This window comes from Malus domestica, chromosome 09, assembly GCF_042453785.1.
Source record: "Malus domestica chromosome 09, GDT2T_hap1".
NCBI classification, from domain to species: Eukaryota; Viridiplantae; Streptophyta; class Magnoliopsida; order Rosales; family Rosaceae; genus Malus; species Malus domestica.
In genome coordinates this window covers 25,373,128-25,397,788 of record NC_091669.1, presented here as the reverse complement: position 1 = coordinate 25,397,788, position 24,661 = coordinate 25,373,128, and the positions used below count along the sequence as shown (strand labels likewise).

The 24,661-nt window shown below is 39.7% G+C and overlaps 2 protein-coding genes across 2 annotated transcripts; one reads left to right on the top strand and one right to left on the bottom strand.

The window, feature by feature from the left end:
- Window positions 1–11,727: 11,727 nt before the first annotated feature.
- Window positions 11,728–14,916, bottom strand: LOC103443866 (disease resistance RPP13-like protein 4). Its single transcript, XM_008382763.4, has 2 exons — window positions 14,690–14,916; window positions 11,728–14,139 (listed from the first exon to the last, which is right to left on the bottom strand). The coding sequence occupies exon 2, from the start codon at window positions 14,037–14,039 to the stop codon at window positions 12,201–12,203; it is 1,839 nt and encodes a 612-aa protein (XP_008380985.3). The 5' UTR covers window positions 14,040–14,139; window positions 14,690–14,916; the 3' UTR covers window positions 11,728–12,200.
- A 6,975-nt stretch (window positions 14,917–21,891) lies between these two features.
- On the top strand, window positions 21,892–22,820 carry LOC139187863 (uncharacterized). Its single transcript, XM_070804472.1, has 3 exons — window positions 21,892–22,023; window positions 22,176–22,251; window positions 22,369–22,820. Exons 1-3 carry the CDS (start codon window positions 21,892–21,894, stop codon window positions 22,818–22,820), a joined length of 660 nt encoding a protein of 219 aa, XP_070660573.1.
- The last annotated feature ends 1,841 nt before the right edge of the window (window positions 22,821–24,661 follow it).

Sequence of the window (24,661 nt, the reverse complement as noted above, 5' to 3'; positions counted from 1 at the left end):
TTTGATAAATGAAATGGTTTGAAAAGCTTTATTTTTGCCCACTCACACTTTCTGTTTTGTGCCCCTCTAGGTTTTAGATAAGCTTGTTCGTTGGTGGCTCACAAGGATTGATTGGAGGTTCTGACAGACTATCACAAATGTAGGGCATCTTTGGGTGTCGTTTAATTATTACTTGTTTTTTGGACTGAACTTAGGCTATTTATGCTTTGATTGTGTATTCACACATATTATAGAACTTGTCTTATCTAGTACTCTTATGAATTGGTTTTCATTTATTCATATTCTCTATTATCATTATTGCTTCTGCACTGTGCATATGGTTATGTCACCTTCACGTGACGGCCAACATGCCCTGATTCGGGTTGGGGTGTGTCAGTATTATTACTAACCAATTGTGAAGCTAAGGCCACCGTCTTTTCTTAGTGTAATAATATTTTTTTTTAATATATCGATATTTTTACATTAGTATAAATAATATTGTTTGTTATAAAATAAAATAAAATAAAATAAAATAAAATAAAAAACCTCCCAAAAGAGAAACAAAAGAAAATGTAGCGCGTGGGGCTCTGATTGGCAGATAATTGCGGAACATAGAACAATCCAAAACTACCATTTTGGCCATGCCAGTCTGTCTATCGCCTCTTCACTCTTCAAACCTCACATAAACCCTTCACCTCCTCATCTCTCTGAACCCCACTACCAGAGCGACGCCGTTCCACTCCCATGGCTTCCATCTCGGCGGACCTCGCCACGACCCTTATCGGCCTAACTTCTCGCCGCTCGACCCGACTCCCCTGGGTCGGAGCCGAAGCGGCCCTATTCCCCCTGACGTGGAGACCGAGGACTTTCCCACATTCCCAAACCCTACACTACTCGACGTCGTCGTTTTGCCGAGCTCTCGTCACCAAACCCAACCGAGGCTATAGAAGGTTCACTGCGGCTGCGAGCAGTGCAACGACGTCGCAAAGCGAGAGCTCCGACATTTTGACCCAGATTGAGCCTGATAATCGTATCCCCGCCACCATAATCACCGGATTTCTGGGCTCCGGAAAGGTTCGATGTTCTTTTGGTAATTTATGGCCGGTTTTGATTGGAGTTTCATTGTTTGAATGCCGCATTAATCTTCATTGTTTACTGAAATGCACTTGTGAAATGGAATTGCAGACGACATTGCTTAACCATATATTGACTGCGGAGCACGGGAAGCGAATTGCGGTGATTGAGAACGAGGTATGAGGCTCGAATTTTGCAGCTTATTGTTGTTATTGTTGCCTTTTTTGTTGTGTATGTTGAGGTAACTTGGAGTTCTTAAGAAGTGATTATTAAATGTCTCTTTTTCTACCTTGGGTAGAAATTTTAACTGCAAAGAGCAAAATGACATAAGTGCCTCCAAATTGCACCAGCATCCCTAAATCTGTGAGTGCTGCGGTTTCAGTCCTTGTGGAAGTGGCACTAAGAAAGGTTTAAGGAACTAAACATAGCTGAGTTCCTGTCCAAATAGCACAACTTTTCTGTCTACTTTGCCCCATTTAGATATCTTAAGTTTTCTCTTTCTCCCTGTCAATTTATTTACCATTTTTTCCCTGTTTTATTCCTGTAAGAAAGGTAGCAAGTACTGAGGATAGATTTTACTGTACTGCCTTAACTGCTTAGCAGCTCACCCTTTTCCCTCCTACTCCAGTTATCCTATATTTTCTCTCATGCATTTTGCATTTCTTGGTTCAAATAGATAATAGTTTATTTTATTTGCTTTTTGACATGGTTACTCATATTGTTGCTTTAGTTTGGTTTCCAGTTGGATAATATTTTTTTTTGCTTTACGAGTTCCGATAGTGCCCAAGGACTAGATGGTGGAATCTAAAAGGAGAAAAACAAGCCATTTTCAAAGAGAAAGTAATCACCCAGTGTGGGTGGGATAGAGAGGGGGAAGCTAGCCAAAGGTGGGATTCCATGGCTAGTTGTATCCGAAAAGTAGCAAAAGAGGTATTAGGAGAGTCCAAGGGCTTTGCTCCACACCAAAAGGAATCTTGGTGGTGGAATGAGGAGGTACAAACAAAGGTGAAGGCTAAGAAGAAATGTTGTAAAGCCTTATACAAGGACAGGACCGATGAAAATGGTGAAAGGTAGAGAAGAGTGAAGCAAGAGGCGAAGAAAGCTGTGAGAGAAGCTAAGTTAGCGGCTTATGACGATATGTATAAGCGACTAGATACCAAAGAAGGAGAGTTGGATATCTATAAACTAGCTAAAGCAAGGGAAAAGAAGACAAGGGACCTAAACCAAGTGAGGTGCATCAAGGATGAGGATGGAAAGGTTCTTGCTACAGAGAACACGGTCAAAGACAAATGGAGAGGTTATTTTAATAATCTTTTCAATGAAGGACATGAAAGGAGTACTTCTTTAGGGGAGTTGAGTAACTCAGAAGAGTGTAAAAACTACTCCTTTTATCGTCGAATCAGGAAGGAAGAAAGTGGTTGTAGCTTTGAAGAAGATGAAGCATAGAAAAGCAGTGGGCCCAGACGATATACCGATCGAAGTGTGGAAAGTCTTGGGAGAGACAGGTATAGCATGGCTCACTGACCTTTTCAATAGGATTCTGAAAACGAAGAAGATGCCAAATGAGTGGCGAAAGAACACTTTGGTGCCTATCTACAAGAATAAGGGCGACGTACAAAATTGGATAAACTATAGGGGTATTAAGCTAATGAGTCATACAATGAAGCTCTGGGATAGAGTCATTGAGCATAGATTGAGGCAAGAGACACGGGTTTCGGACAACCAATTCAGGTTCATGCCAGGGCGCTCAACCATGGAGACAATCTATCTCTTACGAAGATTGATGGAAAGATATAGAGATGGGAAAAAGGATTTACACATAGTCTTTATAGATTTGGAAAAAGTGTATGATAGGGTCCCAAGAGACATTCTTTGGAGGATTTTAGAGAAGAAAAGAGTACGGGTATCATATATCCAAGCTATAAAAGATATGTATGAAGGAGCAAAGACTGCCGTAAGAACTCATGAAGGACAAACCGAAAGCTTCCCCATAACTGTAGGATTACATCAAGGCTCATCCTTAAGTCCTTACCTTTTTGCGTTGGTAATGGATGAGTTAACAGGACATATTCAAGATGATATTCCTTGGTGTATGCTTTTCGCAGACGATATAGTGTTGATAGATGAAACTCAGGAAGGGGTAAATGCGAAGATTAACCTTTGGAGAGAAATGTTGGAATCTAAAGGTCTTCGCCTAAGCCGATCAAAGACAGAATATATGGAGTGCAAGTTCACTGCAAATGGAGGCCAAAATGAGTTAAGGGTGAGGATCGGAGATCAGGAAATACCAAAGAGCGATCGTTTTCGCTACTTAGGATCTATCTTGCAAAAGAATGGAGAATTAGATGGAGATCTCAACCATAGAATACAAGCTGGATGGATGAAGTGGAAGAGTGCATCCGGCGTGTTGTGTGACCGCCGTATGCCATTGAAGCTCAAGGAAAATTTTTATAGGACGACAATAAGGCCAGCGATGCTGTATGGCACATAATGTTGGGCGGTGAAGCATCAACACGTACACAAAATGGGTGTAGCGGAGATGAGGATGCTTCGTTGGATGTGTGGGCACACGAGAAAGGATAAGATTAGGAATGAGGATATTCGAGGTAAAGTAGGAGTAGCCGAAATTGTAGGAAAGTTGAGAGAATCGGTTACGGTGGTTTGGACATGTGCAAAGAAGGCCTACTGACGCTCCGGTTAGAAGATGCGACTACGGGATAGAGGTTCATGGCCGAAGGGGTAGAGGAAGACCTAGGAAAACTTTGGAAGAGACTCTAAGAAAAGACTTAGAGTATTTGGATCTAACGGAGGACATGACATAGGACCAAGCACAATGGCGTTCTAAGATTCATATAACCGACCCCACTCAGTGAAGAAGGCTTTGGTGTATTTAACACAATACGTTGAAATGAAGCAAAGCTTATTTATTGATATCTTCGATAAGTTACAAATATGTACATTTACATGAGTCAAAATAAACAAACAAGGGGGAGCCTTCACAAAGGTTGCTTAGAAGAAGTCTCAGCAGTCGGTAGAGCCCCAGTGCAAGAAAGGAGCTTCTACTGGTGAAGATTGAAGTGTGCTTTGGAACTTAATGCCAGCCTCTATAAAAATCTGCACTCAACGGAGCTTCAGTACTGGACAGAACCCTAGAAGGAGGAGGCATCGGAGGTTGATCATTTGGAGCTTCATTACGCAGTACAGCCCCAGAAGACGAAGGCAATAAATGCCTTTGGAACAAACCCAAAAACCGCTGATGATCAAGTAAAACCTAACCATTAGATTCCTTCATCTTGTCAAGCTTCCTCTTCATGTTCGTAACATAGTCATGTGCGAGCCGGTGCAACTGTTTATTCTCATGCTTGAGCCCTCTAATCTCCTGTTTGAGACTCATCACTTCAGCCTCCAATGATTCAACTTGGCGGGTTCGAGCAAATAGGCGCTGGGCCATATTAGACACAGAACCTGCACACTGAACACTCAGAGCCAGAGAATCCTTAACAGCCAACTCATCAGACCGTTTGGAAAGTAGTATGTTATCTTTGGGAGTGAGAAGGTTCCTGGCCACCACCGCAGCGGTCATATCATTCTTCATCACAGAATCCCCAACTGTAAGAGGACCGATAGGGGATAAGAAGGATGGGCGCCATATGTTGTTTGGAGAAAGCGTGGCTGTCTCTTCAACAAGGTTCAAGTCAAAACGACGGTCGGAGGGGCCAGACATTTTCAAAGGTGTTGAAGAGAGAAGAGGTCGGACAAATCAAGATCTTAGAAGTGCAAGAAGGGAGCTTGTACTGGTAAAGATTCAAGTGTGCTTTGGAACTTAATGCCAGCCTCTATAAAAATCTGCACTCAACGGAGCTTCAGAAATCAAAAAGGCGTTTGTAATGTGAAAATTATGTTGACACACAAATTAAACCCTCTTGTTGACAATTGTAGTATGGATAAGTAGAGATCGTTCTTAAACCGGGGATTATGAGGGATTGCTAAAACACTCTTAACTGACTCAAATATGTAAAACAAAGTTTAAAACACTCAACTAGACTCAAAGAATGCAAAACCAAACTCTAAAACACTAAAACAAATCAAAAGACTCAAAACAGCACCAAAAACACTCAAAACTGCCTTAAAACACTTTCTGGGCAGTTTTGGGACTCTAATGCAAACTTGAACGAATTTTGGTTTCCTAATGACCTAAAACACTTAAAAACATAATCTAAGACAAGTTCTAACTAATATGACTCAAAGAAATAAAGTGGGGTTGATTTTGGACGAATTTAAATTAAATGGCAGATTGTAAAGAAAACAGATTGTAAGACAAAATTGTGATGAATCAATGGATGATGGAATAGCTAAGGGGTTCTTCTCCACACATGAAATATATGCAACGTAAATCAATTTCCAGTTATCAATTCAATAAGTTATGAACCTCGACACTCCAAGTTAATTAGGTCCGCTTAAATTAACCTTCAGATTTCCCTAGAATCATTGAATTGGATGAATATGCATCGCAAACAAATTATTCCTAACAAGTTCTCTATATGAACAGCATGATAAAGATACAAGTTAGAATCATTACGTTCTTTGGAAATCATAAGCATCGACAAGGCATTCGTAACTATGAAAAGCATGATACTCTTGCCAGGAATCTACTTAACACGATCGTGACTAGCGATCTTCACTACTTGCGAATATAAATTCATAACGATTAGGTGAAACAAACTTATATCCTAGCACCAAATTCAAGCATGCAAATTAAGCGTGCACTCTCAATCAACATACAAGAAAAAGTTCTAAATCAAACGGTTAAGCAAATTGTATTCACGACTTATGCAACGATAACTGAAAGGAATCAACTTATTTCACATATATAATCATGGTTTTGAATCCCCCCTAGCCAAGGGGGGTTTTAGTTCCTCATACTCGCAAAGCAAAGATACATAAAATTAGAAATTAAAATCCAAAGAAAGAAAACACCTAGAACGCTCCAACTTGGCAGCAAGATCATCAGTGATTTCTCCTTCCTCCTTGCTGCGGCAGAGAAGTTTAGAACAGGTTTTGGGTGGTATTTAGGGTCTAGAATGGATGGGGAATGGTAGGGAACGGTTTAGGGTTAATGAGTGGTGCGGCTAGGGTTGTTTTTGGGCAGAAATTATGGACTATGGTGATGAAAAGGTGCGGTAGAGAGCAAGGATCAAATTCTGGCGTGAATGATGTGAATGGGAGATGGTGTTCGGCCAAGGGTTTAGAATGTGTATAAATAGGCATCCAAAACCCTAGGGCAATCAGATTAGGGCCTCTAAAACCCAAACCCATCAGAAATTAGGTTAAAACAATCAGATTTTTAGTGGGAATAAGGCCTAAGGTGCGGCTAGGGTTAGGGTTAGAGATGGGCCTTCTAGAATGCCTTGCAAGGCAAGGAAACCAGATATTCTAGAGGCCTAGGTGCGGCTAGGGTTAGGGGAAAATGATAGGTCATCTAAAAGCCTAAAGCCAAGGATAGAAACTCTCAAAAATGGAAACCTCCAAGAATAGAAACTTCCAACTTTAGAAACTTTGGTTTCCAATTCTGAATTCTTTGTTCTTCACTTTCATTTCTTCATTTCTTAAGCTCCTTTGACCTTCAAACTCGTCCATTCCTTGTGCTCCAAGCATGTACTTTCCAATCTAAGCTCCATTTTGCTCCGAAAGGCTCCAATTTGCATCCTTTTATGTAATATGCCCTTAAACCTGAAAACATATGAAACTAGCTTAAAAGACTACTTTAAACTAAGAAAACATAACGAAAATGCATAAGAACTAGTTAACTAAGGTGCATAAATATGCTCCTATCAGTTTGCTTTCTCAAAAGCTGGGCTGCTCAGAGACCACGAAGGCCGATCTCAGAAATCGAAGAGGCGTTTGCTTTCTCAAAAGATGGGTTGCTCAAAGACCACGAAGGATGATCTCAGAAATCGAAGAGGCGCTTGCTTTCTCAAAAGCTGGGCTGCTCAGAGACCACGAGGGCCGATCTCAGAAATCAAAGAGGCACCTGCTTTTTTCAGCCTTGTCAGCACCTGTCACATGCACACTCAGCTTTGCTGAAATTACGGGCATTCTGTTGAAGGTTTCTGGTGAAGTAGAAAGCACGTGAATCTTACTGTTCATTCATCCACTTTCCACACGCACCATCAGCTCATGGGTACCACAGATAACTTTGCCAAAGATCTCTGACAAAGTTTAGACACGTGAAGCTTGCAACTCTCACTACATCGCTATGACCAAGAAGGGTAAAAGAATAGCAAAGAAACAGCACTAACAAAGTTTAGACACATAAATTTTGAAGGTTTAGCTACCATATGATTACCCACAAGGGTAAAGGAACAGCACCACTGCTGGATAATTGGAAAGTCCTTGTGTGTCAACCTCTGTGCTCCGTGGCAAGGTAGACTAGCTAACATTTTACTCACATACGAAAAAACACTCCCAACAAGATTGCTTGCTCCAAAATTGAAGAGGCACCGTCCTCCGAATCTCGAGAGCCAGACTCCCAACATGATTACTTTCTCAAAAATCGAAGAGACACCGCTCTTCGAATCTCGAGAGCCAGACTCCCAGCAGGATTGCTCTCTAAAAAATAGAAGAGGCACCGTTCTCCGAATCTCGAGAGCCAGATCCCCGACAGGATTGCTTGTTTGAAAATCGAAGAGGCACCGCTTCTCAACTTCGAGAGCCAAATTTCCTTGGATAAAGCTTGTCTGTAATCTTCACACGCAACATCAGCTTTCCAGATACCACATACCACTGTTTCAAAGTGCTCTGACACACGTGAAGCTGGCAGCTCCCACTACCGTGCTATGACCAAGCAGGGTAAAGGAATAGCATTACTACTTGTTATTAGGGAGACTCCTATATATGTCGACCTCCATCCTCAACGGACAGGCAGACGTGCAAAAATGCTCAATCCTTCCTCATATCTGAGAGGGCACTCCCAACGAAGCCTCTCGAAATACTCAGCTTTCTTTCCCCCCGATAATACCTCTGCGAACAAGCTACACCAGAGCAAGAATATCTTATATCATCAGGGTTAAAAGCAAGAGTATCCCATATCATGCTTTTTCCTTGTCTTTTCCTTTGGCCTTGTTCTTACCTCCAAGACAAGGAGAAAGAGAGCAATCAGTCAGCACTTGGAATTAAGCTTCCAGTCAGGAACTGACTGCCTGGAACCCCTTACCTGATTACTTACCTAGCATTGCTCTCGAGTACTCATCTTCAACATCTTATGCTTCCAGAGAAGATACCACATCTGCCTGAGGAACAGATAGGGAAAGTGAGAAGGATACAAGGAAGCATGTGGAGACAAGCGTAACAGAACACGTGCCGATACATCCACTACTTTGTCAACATCAAAAGTATCCCATATCAGCAGGGTCGAACGTACTCTAGATTTGATGGACTTGTTTTGACCCTCAAATTCTTCAGTCAGCCTTATACTCTGGAGGAAACCAGAAAACCCTCCAGCCCAGTTCAAGAATAAGCCTGTGGAAAGTTACTTCTTCAAAAGCAAAAGTATCTCATATCATCTATTCTCCTTTTCTTCTCTTTATCCTTTATGCTGCCTGTAAGATAGGGAGAATGAGAACAATCAGCCGGAACTCGAAATCAAACTTCTAATCTAGGACTGATTGCTTAGAGCTCTGATTGCTTACCTTGTCTATCACCTCTTTCAACAGATCCCCTAGCTCGGCGACTTGGGGGACTCCTACTACATGGTTTGTATCATGCTTGACCAAACCTGAAACTACAAGTAAGCTTCAAGTGAAATTGATACATTACCTTGTGCATCTCCACTAGTTAAACATACCACCCCTAGATGGAGGAAGAGTACTTTCAGAGAAGATGCCACATCTACCTATGAGACAGATAAGGCAAGTGAAGACGATACCACACTTCGGTACTTAGAAGTTTCGTGATTACGAGATCATTCTCCCACAATATTTCCTAATGTCATTTGTACTAAATCATTCACTTGTACTCACTAAAGGAGAGCTTGAACCTATGTACTTGTGTAAACCCTTCACAATTAATGAGAACTCCTCTACTCCGTGGACGTAGCCAACCTGGGTGAACCACGTACATCTTGTGTTTGCTTTCCTGTCTCTATCCATTTACATACTTATCCACACTAATGACCAGAGCAATCCAGCGAAGATTACAAACTTAATACTTTCTGTTGTATCAAAGTCCTCACTGATTTTGTGCATCAACAATCCTTAAGTCCTTACCTTTTTGCGTTGGTAATGGATGAGTTAACAGGGCATATTCAAGATGATATTCCTTGGTGTATGGTTTTCGCAAACGATATAGTGTTGATAGATGAAACTCAGGAGGGGTAAATGCGAAGCTTAACCTTTGGAGGGAAGTGTTGGAATCTAAAGGTCTTCGCCTAAGTTGATCAAAGACAAAATATATGGAGTGCAAGTTCAGTGCAAATGGAGGCCAAAATGAGTTAGGGGTGAGGATCGGAGATCAGGAAATACCAAAGAGCGGCCGTTTTCGCTACCTAGGATCTATCTTGCAAAAGAACGGAGAATTAGATGGAGATCTTAACCATAGAATACAAGCTGGATGGATGAAGTGGAAGAGTGCATCCGGCGTGTTGTGTGACCGTCGTAGGCCACTGAAGCTCAAGGGAAAATTTTATAGGACGACAATAAGGCCGGCGATGTTGTATGGCACAGAATGTTGGGCGGTGAAGCATCAACACGTACACAAAATGGGTTTGGACAAGTGCAAAAAAGACCTACTGACGTTCCGGTTCGAAGATGTGACTACGGGATAGAGGTTCAAGGCCGAAGGGGTAGAGGAAGACCTAGGAAAACTTTGGAAGAGACCCTAAGAAAAGACTTAGAGTACTTGGATCTAACGGAGGACTTGACACAAAACCGAGCGCAATGGCGTTCTAGGATTCATATAGCTGACCCCACTTAGTGGGAAAAGGCTTTGTTGTTGTTGTTGTTGTTGTTGTTGTACGAGTTCCGATCTTGCACAAAAATTGTAATTTGACATTACTACTACTTTTATATGGATTTATGGAATAATATCCACACGTTTGAAATGGATATGCAGATCCCATGATCATGTTCATGATCCTGGTGTTTCTTCTGTCAGCATGGTTTGTGAAGGGAGCCTAGATCTTGAAAAGTTTGGATTTGTGTTTCGTCTTATTTTGCAATATATATGATAATTGCCTACTTTGTCTTTTGGTTTACCTGTTGCCTTTGATGACACAAGTACACATTTAATGGCCAGTTGCATTTAGTGTCTTTTTCTGGAATGTATGAAAGAAAACCTGGCAAAGACTACTGATTTCATCGTAATTTAATTCAGCCTAACATATGGCGTGGTACGCTGTTGTTGGAACGAAGCGAGGACATATATCGTATGAAAGGTCTACTATCTGTTCAAGGAATGAATGAGAGATTGTCTTCCAGGTGAGTAGTCCGTCGAGTGTTATAATCATTTACTTATATATTTGAAATTGAGATAATTGGTAGGAGAATCTCATCGAAATAAGCATCGCGTTTTCTTTATCCCGAGCATTGCCTGTGAGGACAATTTAAAGTTTGAATTTCTGAAACCTTGGTCCCCGGTAAGCATTGTTTTTGTCTTATGTTATACTTTAACCTGAATGCTTTATTAGTAATGGTCAATTGTCACTTGTTAATAAATTACCAAGTAGAATGGGAGTGGGAGTTTGTCGTGGAAGGGTTCAATTTAGGTTGGGGAAGAGAAGCTGCTAATGTTGACGTTTTTTTTAACGCATTTGTTGAATCATGCCATTATTGTTTACTCATGATACTCTTCTTGCATGCCAAAGTTCTTAGTTGGTGATGATTCTGATAAAGAAGCTAGATATGCAGTTCTGAACAAATTTGGTCAATGTTTATCTTTGTTTGTGTATATTTTTGTAATAATGTTTTTCCATTGGGTAACAGGGAGTCCATGATATATTCCAAGGCTCACCTGATCGGCTGTGGGGCCCCAACGAGCCAAAGAACAAACAGGATCGTTTTCATAGGGAAGAACTTGGATGCACAAGAGTTGGAAAAGGGTTTTAAAGGCTGTTTACCGTGATTTCAAACAAGGTGCCTTCATTCCTCTCTCTTTTGTCCCCTATTAAAAGATTGAACAAGGGATGATTGAACATTATGATGTACATGTGGTGTCGACGGAAACAGTGAATGAGTCACGATAGAGAGAATCAATCGACGGTTTTATATGATAGTAAATGCTAGTTTCCACTTTGTTAACCCGAAAATTGATTTCGGCGGGTGGTTCTAGCTTTCGTAACCATGTTCATACCTCTCTTTCCACATAACTGTTTTCAAGGTTCTTGTAGATGATCTGCAGTATATTTGAACTGTTCAAATTCACTTTGTCTTTTCTTAGTTAGTTCCTTATATTTTTGAGCTATTTACTTTGTTCATGTCCTGTTTTTGTTGGATTTAATTAAAATAGAAATTAACTCAAAAAATATTGAAAATTTGTGTGAGTGTGCCCCAGTGTCTGTGTATAAAATTAAGTTGAATTTAGATAAGTGCAAGTCTACTAATTAGTTTTCGGTGGCTAGTCAGTTGAAACAGAAGCCTAGTTTTTGTGATACTTTTTAAGTAGTTAGGTAAGACAATCGTCTAGAAAAACCCTTTAGAGTCTATTACCAAATAATTGCTCAAAAACAGCTTTCATGGAAAACTTTACCCAACATGCATGATCTGCACTAATCAGAGTTTCATGACTAATTATGAGCGTTAGATTACATATATGAACGATTAAGACGTACAAAGCTAGATTAAGAATTTAAGAGTAACAACACCACCAAGGCCTCTCATTTCACAGTTTCACGACGGCGATGCTAACACCGCCAACTTGTGTTATCTAAGATTTTGTGCTCCACCCCCTGCTAACTTGGCATCAATCCCCCGGGGAATTGGAAATCCTTGGCCCAAACTTAGCCTAAAGACATTGTTTATGAACTTGACAACAAAGTTGCTGAGACAGTAGAACAACAATCAACTACTCAAGAGTAGAAAATAGATTTGACAACCTGGATCGTATCGTTAAATTACGTACTCCCTAGCCTTCAGCTTCACTCCAAACCGATCTCTTCATCTTACGTCCTTTTTAATCTCGCAACAGTGGGCCTCCTCCACATCCCAGTGCTGCAGATGAGGAAAAGACCCCTTCAACTTTTGCCAATCTTTGTCCCATTTCTTCAAGTACTTGAGACGCAAGATTTCTACCTTCCACACAGCACCAGTCACCCCATGATCTAAGCTGGAAAGTTCTCCACCCCTTATGTACAGCTTCTTTAAATTTCCGAGTTGTCTCGGGTTCAGCCATCTTGGTACGTGCTCTAGGGGGATACCTTGGAGGTCCAATTTTTCCAAATTCGGCGGTGGAAATGAGAATTCATTGGCAATTTGGTCTTTTAACTCGGAAGAAACCAAACCCCAAGATATTTTAAGGCGGCAAAGAGATGAAATGTCCTTCAACTTGTTGAGTTCCCCCTTTTGAACTTCAGACTCATTCCCCATGTGTATACTGAGCCGCTTCAAATTCTTCAACTTGGCGAGATCACCAAGTTTACAGGGACTATTTTTCGAAGGCCCTAGGAGAAAACCTTTCAGAACTTGGAGCGAAGAGAGTTTGTCAAGCCCTTTTGGCATGCGTTCAAGCAAGTAGCACTCCGACATATCCAAATGGGTGAGCTTCCTTAATGCGGAGATATCTGAAGGCATCGTCTCTAAGTTGTGACATGCTCGAAGATCCAGAATCTCAAGGCTTCTAAGATTAAGGATAGAAGAGGGGAGTTGGGTAATTCTTGATATTCCTCTGAGGCTAAGATACTTCAAGTGCTTATTCTGAGTCCCCAAACCTTTTAGAAATCCCACATCTTCTTGGTTCACAAAGTCTTCATCATCCACCTCAATATGATGCGTAGCCGAGTCCTGCCAGCGCCCAAGCTGAAGAACCGCAACCTTCTTCAACTTATTAAGCCATTCTCTTTTCAAACCAAGATATTGCGCATTGACATTGAATACAGTCAACAGATCGTCCACCTTTGGGCCATCATCACCCTGACGAATTTGATTATTATAAACTAAGCATGCACGCCTACAGGTTAAGGTATCATAAGATGGCATTCTTCGCCATTCTGAATCAAAGTGAAACAGCCTAGCTTTGCTGGCCAAGGCGACCAACATACGACGTATCCAAGGGTTCAATGCACAACTCTTTACAAACGGACAGGAGGATGGCTTTGAGCCAGTTTGATTAATCAAGCCCTTTCTCATTAGTTTTTCAAATATATCTTCTCCTACCTCTTCTGCTGTCTTCTGTTGGGTGGACGTGATGAAGCCCTCGCCAATCCACCAGTAAATCAGAGGCCTCTTCTTCATCACGGAACCATCCGGGAAGATTGAGAAAGAGAGGAAGCACAGCTTCAAATCCATGCTTTCAAGATCTTCGTAAGTCCTCCTTGTTTTAGCCATGGCAGGAGTCTCATAAATTATATCCTCCAGGCCCAGTTGTGACCACTCTTGTGACATCTTCTGATCTAGTCCTGACTGATCGACCTTAGACCGATGCACCTGTGGCTCTGAAATGGGTCCTGGGGCGGTCATTCTCTCCACTAGAGGGATTGTGTCTTTAAATATCTGATCGACACTTTCTTTCATGAGATCTAGGGTGTTCTTCATATCCTTTTCGCTCATGGAAGTGATTTCAGCTCCCAAGATAATCTTTCCAAGTCCGCGTTCTAGGGCAGTGAATTGCTTCGACAAAGTTTGATCAAAGAGCTTCACTTTGGGTAGCAACTCTTTATTTTCCATTTGGAGAAGCTTCTCTTCAAGTCCCAAGAGTCCAACTGCCTCAGGGTCCTTGACCACAGCCTTGGCTCTTTTCAAAAGATCGAGCAACTTGGGCATGGATTTCTTCGAATCCATTGAGGTTGACTATTGCTATTGTCTGAAAGGTGTAGCAGCTGCAGATGAAGGCGTGGAACTGACAGATACAACCAATGTTTTCCCCTAGACCATCACTTTTCTGCCAATAAACCAAAATTATCAGCTCCCCTTGGTTGTAATTACAAAACCGAATTATACAAAATAACATATTACCAAACGATAACAGTCCATATGGTGCTGGGGTGTTAAATGGGGCGCTACCACCAGTTTTAACACTCTCAGTCACGGCTCATGCTCTAAATTGTGATGTTGACGGTAATAAAGAGCGGGTACATAATAAAAACAGCATCTCCGGTGCCGGAGTTGCTAAAACATTGCGTAGATTTACACATTGCCGTCACAACTAAAATTTTCTCCATGGGAGCTACAATCCGCTTTAGCTCCTCGAATTCCGCTTGTCTAATGAATCAAGGACAACAAAACAAGATGGGATGCACCAATCCACGTACACAGAGCAAGTGGTAGTTTTGTTGCTCCATTTTATCTTTCTTTTTATTTAATTTCTTAATGCAAATTTAGATCATTCAATGCTTAGAAGAAGAAATTAAATAATTCAATGCTTAAGAACAAAAAGAAATTGACTGTATACCAAACCAACCAATTTCTGAAAAAGCTGATTCTTCACTTACCAGCAGAGCCCAAGTAAAAACTCCGCTTCAAGTTCCTCTTTTGCTGCTTGATCTACAAACTCAGCTGCCATTTTCCTCCCGTCATGGAGCGCCCCTCCCCCTCGGAACACCACCGCAGGTTCCGTTGTGGAAAACCCAGTTGAATTGCTGAAAGCACCAGCAAGGAATTTATTTCTTTTCTGCGTTGCTGAAAGCACAATTGGATGGCTATACCAACAAGGAATGCTAGTTGACTTGAATGTCAAGATGTTGCTTTTAATTAGCGTTAGTTGCACTTTGCCCCCTGAAATTAAGTGAAATTTTATATTGGACTGCAACTTTGAAATTATCTGCTGTGTTTGCCCTGCATAGGCGTACGGGTGTTTGGGGAATTAAAAAAGAAAATATGTTGACATAGGGGTGTATAATAATTTCCTATTTGTTTTTTCTTTTTTTGGTCAATGTCAATGATAATCAGGTTCAGTTTCCATCTCTTACTTCAAATCGATTCCAAAAAAAAAAAAAATCCTCATCTCTTCCTTCAAATCGATCAAAAATCTCGCTAGAGGTGGATATAATGCCTTTAACAGAAATCTCATCACCACACCTGTTACTGTTAGACCTCGCATTTCACAACTTCTTTTAGAAGAAGTACGATATTAATTAATAATGAGGGAATACATACAATGCTAAGATTGGGGTGCATGTTAAGGGCCTCGATAAAAATCTTGCCGGGGATTTAACCGGGTCTAAGGGAATTACTATCCTCAAATAGCGAATCTAAAATGAAATCCAATGGTTCCTTAAACCACATTAAACAATTGGTTATAGTCAATTTATACCTAGCCCAGCGATGTGCAACATTATTGGCCTCCCGATTGCAAAATGAAACCTTCCCATGAGGAATATTATCCATCAGCTGACGGGTATCATCAAGGACATGACCAAGCTGACCCATGTTTGCTGCTGAATCCCGTTGAAGTGCTGCAACCACCAGTAGAGCATCCCCTTCTAATTCCACTTGCGCCCTAACCCACTGCTGCGCAAAGGCCGCAGCCTCTCGAGTAGCCATACACTTTGCCAGCATTGGGGATTTGATTCCTCCAGGGTGCCGCGCCATTGCAGCCACAAAGTTTCCATTCGCATCACGGACCACCACTCCAATACCGCCATGATCATGCCTCTTGTCCCATGCCCCATCAAAGTTGGCCTACATCCATCTCGCTGCAGGTTTCCTCCACTTTTGGGGTGTATTGACTTTTTTGCAGCTATGTTTCCCATGCCATTTCTTAAACTCATAAACCCAAGCTTGGGCTTTGCATTGAATATCAATTGAATTCATTGCCACACCCCTTCCATAAATATGCATTTCTGTCCGTCCATATGCTCCACAAAAGAACCAACACCAAGTCAAACCTATCATTTGCTAAAGAAGACGCCAACCTCGATTGCCATTTTCTCAGTCCATCATGTCGGTCACGGCCTGTTCTAAGTCCCAGCACACATGTTAACCATATGGATCTTGAGTGAGGACAATCCAGCAAGGCATGTTCTACCGTATCTGGTTCTTTGTCACAAAACAAACATTTTGCCTCTGTTAAGACCCTACGCTGCATCAAATTCACTCGTGTCGGTCCAAACGCCAATCTTAACTTTGCCAGGTACTTCGGCAAAGAGTTTTCCATAAAAACTTAATATCAGGATTCAAGTGAGAACCACCAGGCAAATCACCACACACTTCGCTACACGATCTTGCCACATGATAGGCACTTTTGGTCGTGAATTCTCCATTCTTTTTTGCAATCCATATCAAGGAATTAGGTGGTTGGAATAGGCTCAATGGGATGCTTAAAATTAATTCGACTTCCTCCTCCAAGAAAAAATTCTGAATTAACCCCTCATTCCAAGTAGGCCTCTCTAAGTCTGCCATCTAACTCTGTATTGTTAAGTAGGCCTCTCCAAGTCTACCATCTAACTCTGTATTGTTAAATCATGTTTCCACCCTTGCGGAATGGGGCTTAAAACCTTAAAAAAAAATATTCTCTCAGTATCCAGCTATCACCCCATATTTTGACCTTGAGCCCATTTCCCACCTGCCATTTAGACCCTTTACGAATGATTAGTTGGGCTTCAACAATGCTTCTCCAAATGTAAGATGCATTTTCTTCACCAGTGCTTGTAAGAAGTCAGTAGAAGGGAAGTATCGTGCTTTAATAACCTAGCAGCAAGTGAGGAGGGATTTTGTATGAACCTCTACCCCTGCTTGACAAGTAATGCCAAATTGAAAGCATATAAATCTTTAAACCCCAACCCTTCTTCACCTTTGGGTTTACACATTTCCTCTAACTTACCCAATGTATTTTCAGCTTTCCTGCTTCACGCCCCACCAAAACTGGGCAACAATTATATTTAACTCTTCACAGAGGGTTTTGGGGAGAAGAAATGTGTGCATTGTGTAGATTGGTACCGCTTGGGCCACCGTTTTTATCAAAATCTCATTGCTAACATTGCTCAGCAAATTTCCTCGCCACCTATTTAGCGTCTTCCATAGTTTATCATTCAAATACGCAAGCGTAGCTTTCTTGACTTACCTACAAACACCGGAAGACCCAAATGCCGATCACGGTATTCAACCCGCGCCATTCCAAAGAAATATGCTAGTAGTTGGCCTTTGTATTCATTTACATTCCCACTATCGAACAAGTTATGGAAATTTTAAATGACACATTTCCATTTGCACTGACACAAACCAATCAGGAAGGTGAAGATGACGTGCCTACACCAATGGAGATTGGAGAATTCGAACAATCTGAATAACTACTAAAATGTGCCAAAGAATTGTACCCGAGGTGTGAAGGCTTTCGATTCTCATAGCCATTGTGGAACTGATGCACGGCAAAATAAAGTATCATATGTCGAGCTGGTGTTTTGATTACTTTTTGAGGGTTTTCAAGAGAATGCTTCCAAAGGACAGTAGTTTGCTGAAAGACCATAGAAATGCGCAAAAGATGTTGAATGGTCTTGGATTGGGTTATGAAAAAAATTCATGCTTGCAAAAATAATTGTATATTGTTATCTAAGGAGAATAAAGCGTTGGATAAATGCACTGTATGCAATGAGTCAAGGTTCAAAATGACATCTCAAAATAGAACAACGAAGATTCCATAGAAAGTTATCCATTATTTGCCTTTGAAGCTTCGGTTGCAGTGATTGTCTATGTCAACGCATATTGCCATTGACAAGAAATGGCATAAGGAAAAATGAGTAGATGACGATGTGATAAGGCATCCTACAGATGGGGAGGTATGGAAATAGTTTGATCGAAGGTTCTTCGATTTTGCTACTGATCCTTGGAAAATTAGATTGGGACTTGCCACTAACAAATTCAATCCGTTCGAGATTCTAAACCAACACCATAGCATGTAACTGATATTTTTATTTTTGTATAATTTGCCGCCTTGGAAGTGCATGAAGAAAGAATACATGATGATGGTTCTATCGATAATCGGGGATTTTGGTAACTCTATTGATGTTTATTTAAGGTCGTTGGTTGATGAGCTAAAAGATTTATGCGAAAACGGTGTATGCACATACGATAAGTGTATTGGCAAGATGTTCACCTTGCGGGCAGTAGTGATGTGGACTATGAAAGATTTTCCTGCATATGCAATGGTTTTTGGGTGGAGCACTAAGGATCATATGGCATGCCCAGTATGAAAAGAGAATGTAACTTCTTCTTGGCACGCTGAGAAAGTTTGTTATCTTGATCATCAGAGATCGTTGCCATGGGACCATGAGTGGCCTGAGGCGGATAAAGAATTTGATGGCACAAAAGAGCCTTTCCTAAAACCAAAAGAATGGTCTAGAGATGAGATTTTGGAACAAGTTAACTGTTTGGATTTTGTTCTATTCAGCAAAATGATAAATAGGACTAGACCTTCTACACATATGAACTGAACGCACAAGTCTATGTTTTTTAAGCTATTGTACTGGTCAAAACTAAAATTGAGACACAACCTCAATGTTATGCATGTTGAGAAAAATGTATTTGACACATTGGTCGGCACAATTCTAGATATTGAGGGAAAGACAAAGGACATGATCAAAACTCGTCTTGATCTGGATTGAAAGGGAATACGGAGTGCCTAATGGATGAATAGGGATAGTGACAAAGCCAGAAGGGATCTTGCGTATTTTCAATGAAAATAAAAATGACAAAAAAGAGTTTTTAAAATTTTATCCTCTGTACAGTTTCCCGATATGTATGCTTATATTATTGCACGTTGTGTGAATGTTGACGGGGGTAAATTTGTTGGACTAAAGACTTATGACTACCATGTGGTTCTGCAACACCTACTTCTTGTTGGTATTTGAAACCTTTTGCCAGAAGATGTAGTGAAGTCTATTATGTTGTTGTCCAGATTTTTTCGCAACTGACTTCAAGATCGTTGCTAAAGACAGACCTTAATCAGTTGTGCCACGACATTGTCCAAGTCCTATGCAAGTTTGAGATGATATTTCCTCTAGCTTTCTTCACAAGTATGATCTAAGTGATGATTCACTTGCCACAAGACTCATTGCTTGTTGGACCAGTCAACTATCAATAGATGTATCCATTAGAAAGGTATACAATCCTTGTCATGTGTTTATTAATAATTAATTGTAATTTTACTCATTTGTATCGTATCCTTATATTTTGGTAGGCTTCTCAGGGAGTTGAAAAAAAGTGTATGAAATAGGGCAAAGCTCAAAGGATCAATTATAGAGGCTTAGGTGGCATATGAAGCGCTTACACTTTGTGGAATGTATTTAAAAGATGTGGATGTGACTTTCAATCATCCTCAACATAATAACGATGAGGGTGTGAGAAAGGAGAAACTTTCTGTGTTTGCCTAAATCGCATGACCCTTTGGAGATCCAGTACGAGGCAAGTTGTTTTTCAAAAAGCACATGGAGGTAGCGCAGTGATTCGTACTCAACAATTGTGACGAGACAAAGGCATACCTAGATGAGCATGAAGTGATGATGAAGCGGGAACATCCTTCCCATTTATATGCCAAGAAACACCGTGAATTATTTTCAAAGTAGTTTCTGGAATATGTAAGTTTTAAGTGTTTTGTATTAGACATATATATTGTACTAATTCATTGCTCAAACTAACAAGGAATGTTTTTGTATAATGTTAAGTAAATCAATTGAAAGCATCAAATTCCCTCGCTTGTAGTGAAGAGTTATATAACTTAGCGTTTAGACTGATGCATGCTGAAATGTTCTCGGGTAGCCATGTTAACGGTGTCAAGTTTCTGGGGGCTGCACGAGATGACAAGTTGTGTACGCAATACAACACTATCCATATCCTGGGTGGAGTGATAGGAGCATATTTATACGACTTTGTTATCTTATTTCTTTGCATTTACTTAGTTAATTTCCATTTATTTTGGTAATTTAAGTTATTTTCGGATTATTGTAGGTCCAGTTGGCAAAGATGACAATAAATAGCCAAATGGAGCAATTTGGAGTAGTTTTGGATTTGGATTGGATAGCATATGGGTTGGACATTTTTGGTGTTTAGATATGTGCGAAAATATGGAGAAATTAAAGTTGAGGCTTGGAAGACAAGGAATTAAACAAGAAAGAGGAATCCTAGTTGGAGAGGAGCATTATCTTATCCTATCTTATTTTATCTCCAGCTGCAATGAGGAATCCTAATCACTTTCCAACACTCTCTACCTGATTTTTAGAGTCCTAAAATAATTCAAAATGCCAAAACCTTTTCCTCGTTGGATTCAGCTGTTTCCCCCTGTATATATGAAATTCTTGCAACGATTTAGGGGGGGCCGCTCCTACCCTTCATCCATTGTAATTGCTGAAATTTTCAGAGTTCTTTCTATCTTTGTTTTAATTTTCAATGTTTATTTTAGATTGCTTTTCAGTTATGATGAACATGTGTAACTAGGTTTCTTTTTAGCTAGAGGTGAATTCGAAGACATGATCATATGTTTTATATAAAAGGATTACATCCAGTTATTATTTCATAAAACATGAATGCAATTTACTTATCTGTTTTATAGAGAACTTATTCTTGTATGTTTATTAAGGATGCACACTTACTTTGCATGTAGGGATTTGATGCTAGAATATAAGGGAATTTCACCTAATCATTATGAACTTATATTTGCTAGTAGTAAAAGTCATTAGTCATAATTGAGTTAAGTAAATTATTGGCAGGAGTATCATGCTTTTCATAGTTATGAATGCTGTGTCAGTGCTTATGATTTTCACAGAATTTAATGATCTTTGAGATGTATCTCTATCATGCTTTTCATAGTTCGGGAACTTGAGAAGAATAATTTCGTTATGTCGTTGAGTCCAATTCAATGAACTTAGGAAAATCTGAGAGTTAACTAGTGCTGTTCACAGTTAATTTGGGGCCTTGTCATTCATGATTTATAGGAAGAATAACTGGAAATCGATTTGTATGCATATGTTTCATGTGTGGAGAAGAATCCTTTATCTATCGTTTCATTTTCATTCACAACTTAATAGTTGATGTAGTTTTATTTTTTTGATTTCAGGTACTAGAGAAGCAAGACATGGCAATTGCTAATCTTCAAGCTCAAATGGCGAATCTTACTTCTCTTATGTCGTAGTATATTGAAAGGTCCACAATGCAAAGTGTGGCTACATTTGGTGTGTCCTTTAGGCAAGGATATCAAACTAATCAACGTCCTCAATTAATTGAGAATGAAGGTTGGGATATTGTTAATGCTTGGGGTTATCAGGGCCATAATCAATCAAGGAATGACTTGTTTTCCAACACTTACAATTCAGGTGGGAGAGATAATTCAAATTTTATGTGGAGGGAACCTTAACAAGCTCAACAAGAAGGATATTGATAGCAATCTGAGGAGTTCTATTCAAGACCTATGTAGCCACCACAATCTCCACCACAACAATTCCAACAAAATTCAAGTATGCCAATGGATCATGTTAAAATTCAAACACTAAATACTTCTTGTGCTTCTTTGACTCAGGTTCTGGAAAAACAAGCTAAAAAGATGGTCGAATTGAAAAATCAACTTGGGCAGATCGCAGCATTCATGGGACAAATTTGAGAACAAAGCGAACTTCCTAGTTCAACCATTGTTAATCCAAATGGAGGTTTTGAAATTGCTAAAACTATCGCTTTGAGAAGTGGTAAAGAGATTGGAACTAATTCAAAAATGTCCAAACAAAGCCGAAAAGAGGATGAACAGTTGTTGCTCAAAGAAGAGGAGGAAGACAAGGCCATGACAAGGAAGGAACAAACCTTGCCGCAACCTTCTAAAGCCCCTATGCCACCTAATTCAGGTAAGGTTGTTCCAAATTTAATTCTTTCTAACCCTATTCCACCAAATGTACCTTTTCCTCGCAAGTTTATGCAATCAAAGAAGAAGAGAGTGAAAAAGACATCTTTGAAACCTTCAGAAAAGTACAAGTTAATATGTTGCTTCTTGATGCAATAAAGCAAGTTCCGAAGTACTACGTTTTTGAAGAAGCTTTGTACAACAAAGAAACGGATCTTGGAAAAGGAAGTGGTACGGGTAAGTGAAAATGTCTCTGTAGCTTTGCAAAGAAAGCTGCCACCTAAATGCAAAGATCCATGTAGTTTCACGTTCCCTTGTGTTATTGGTAATCCAAGTTTGAACATGCTATTTTAGATTTAGGAGCTTCAATTAATGTCATGCCCTACTCCATTTATGCATCTATGAATTTGGGAGAGCTTAAAAATGATGGTGTTATTATTCAATTAGCTGATCGATCTAACGCATACTCGAAAGGAGTTTTGGAAGATGTTTTGGTGCAGGTTAACCACTTGATCTTTCTAGCAGATTTTTATGTGCTTGAGATGGAGGATTCAGCCTTTTCTACACCATTGCCAATATTACTTGGAAGACCTTTCATGAAAACAGCCCGAACCAAGATAGATGTGTTCAAGAGGACGTTAACAATGGAATTTGATGGCGATGTCATTGATTTTAATATTTCTGAAGCTATGAGGTATCCTATTGATGATCATTCTTGTTTTTCTATTGATGTAGTTGATTCTTTGGCACAGGAATATCTTGAATTCTTAAATAGCGATGCACTTGAGACAACCATTGCCGAATGAATTGGACTCAAAACCCATATGGCTGAGCCTAATCTTGCAGAAATTTTTGATATTGTCGCTACCCTTGAGTCTTTGCCACAACATATTGGTAAGCGTCCTTATCCAATTCCAATTTTCATATCTACTAACAAGTTGTTACCTTCAGTGATTTAGGCACCCACTCTAGAATTTAAACCATTACCAGATCATTTCAAGTATCACCTTCCATTCAAAGATCAACTCCATGCCACTGGTCCTAGTAAGGATTAATTGGAGTTGTCATTCGACTAGAAGATGTTAAAGCAAGCGCTTCTTGGGAGGCAACCCATGTGTTCAAACAAGGAGACATTGGAATTTCCGACTCCTACAACCAGATTTGCTCTCTTTTACTCTTTTCTTTATTGTTTTTACTTTGATATGATTGTCTTGTTTGCTAGTTATCTTTTATTGCTTTCTTGTTTAAGTTTATTTTTGAAACATTGATGACAATGTTTGGTTTAAGTGAGGGGGGTAAACAAATTGTTTTTCATGATTGCTCTTCGAATTTCACCACCTATCACTTGTAATGTTGTTATTCACTGTTTTAAAGAGTTTTATTGTGTCTCATAAAAACAAAATTTTGAAAAAAAAAAATTGAGAAAAAAAAAAACCAAAAAGAATCGTTTTTGTTGCTTGTTTGTGTCTTAGGGTACCTTCCAACACAAGGATGAGGATTTGATTTTTAATTGCATGACTATTAAAGAAAGTTACAAACATGGGTGGAAGATTGATATGCTCTTTGGTTAATACTTAATTGCAGTTGTCATTACAAATTCACATGTAATCACAAAGAGAGAAAAATCAAGTTTTGTACCATGCTTGAAAGAAGAAACTCAAACTAACGCTACAACCCTGTGAGACTTGAGCCTATTCTTTGTTTGGAGAGTTATTAATCTGTGATATTCTTGTTTTCTAAAGTCATTGCATGATCCCATTATTTCTTTGCTTGGTTGCTACTTAGAATATTTTTTCATCATTTTAGTTCCAAATACTAAAACTTATGCTTGTTTCATTCAAAGGATAAAATTGATTGCATAACAAATAACAAGATGAAGTTGCTTAGTTACCACCAAAGCCGAAAAGTGTTATCCTTTGCATATGTATTGTAGGTTTAACCTAGTTGAGCCTTATTTAGCCTATTTTCTTTGCTAGCTTGCATTATCCTTACCTAGCCTAGTATAGGAATATCCATACCCTTGTTCTTAAAGAATAGTGAAGCATGACTTATTGGGATTTCCTTTTGATTTACGATTTGCAGAAAAACAAGTGTGGGGGAAGGATTTGTTCTTTTGAATCCGGTGAAGTAGTGTTTATGTTTTATGTTTCAAAAGATAAAAAAAAGTTGAGAAAAGAAAAAAAACGAGGTTGACAAGAAGTGAGAATGAGTTCATAAGTGTTGGTTGTTAAAGAAGGGTCCAAAAATGTGAATCTGACCCTAAAGTTGTACGAATCCCCCTTTGTGGTTAAAGTTGGGTGCTGCAATCAAAAGTTGAATATTAAGTGTTGATTTCATTACTTCGCTTACTATCACTTTAAGAACCGTTGTTTATCCTTAACCTTTCTTTGTTAGCCAATACCTTAACCCTTACACTTTTATCTTGATTGTTATGTGTTTCAACATGTGGAGTTTGAAATTGGTACGAGCATATGGAATCTCTAGTTCTCGCTTCTATGTAGTGGCATTCTGTTCATGAGATCATATACATGTTTGTATTAGTAATTTCAAAAAGTGTCTTCTTTGTTATAACATATGTGAGTGCTAGTCTACATGTTTACATCAATCTTCTCACATATACTTAGTATAGGGAGTGTAGTCAGAAAAT

What these genes read in the sequence shown, in the direction of transcription:
- LOC103443866 (XM_008382763.4), bottom strand. Translation starts at nt 14,039, where the DNA reads ATGGATTCGAAGAAATCCATGCCCAAGTTGCTCGATCTTTTGAAAAGA.
- LOC139187863 (XM_070804472.1), top strand. Translation starts at nt 21,892, where the DNA reads ATGTCCAAACAAAGCCGAAAAGAGGATGAACAGTTGTTGCTCAAAGAA. An exon ending in TGCCACCTAATTCAGGTAAG is followed by an intron (nt 22,024 to 22,175) that starts GTTGTTCCAAAT and finishes GATGCAATAAAG; the next exon opens with CAAGTTCCGAAGTACTACGT. An exon ending in TGGAAAAGGAAGTGGTACGG is followed by an intron (nt 22,252 to 22,368) that starts GTAAGTGAAAAT and finishes ATGCTATTTTAG; the next exon opens with ATTTAGGAGCTTCAATTAAT.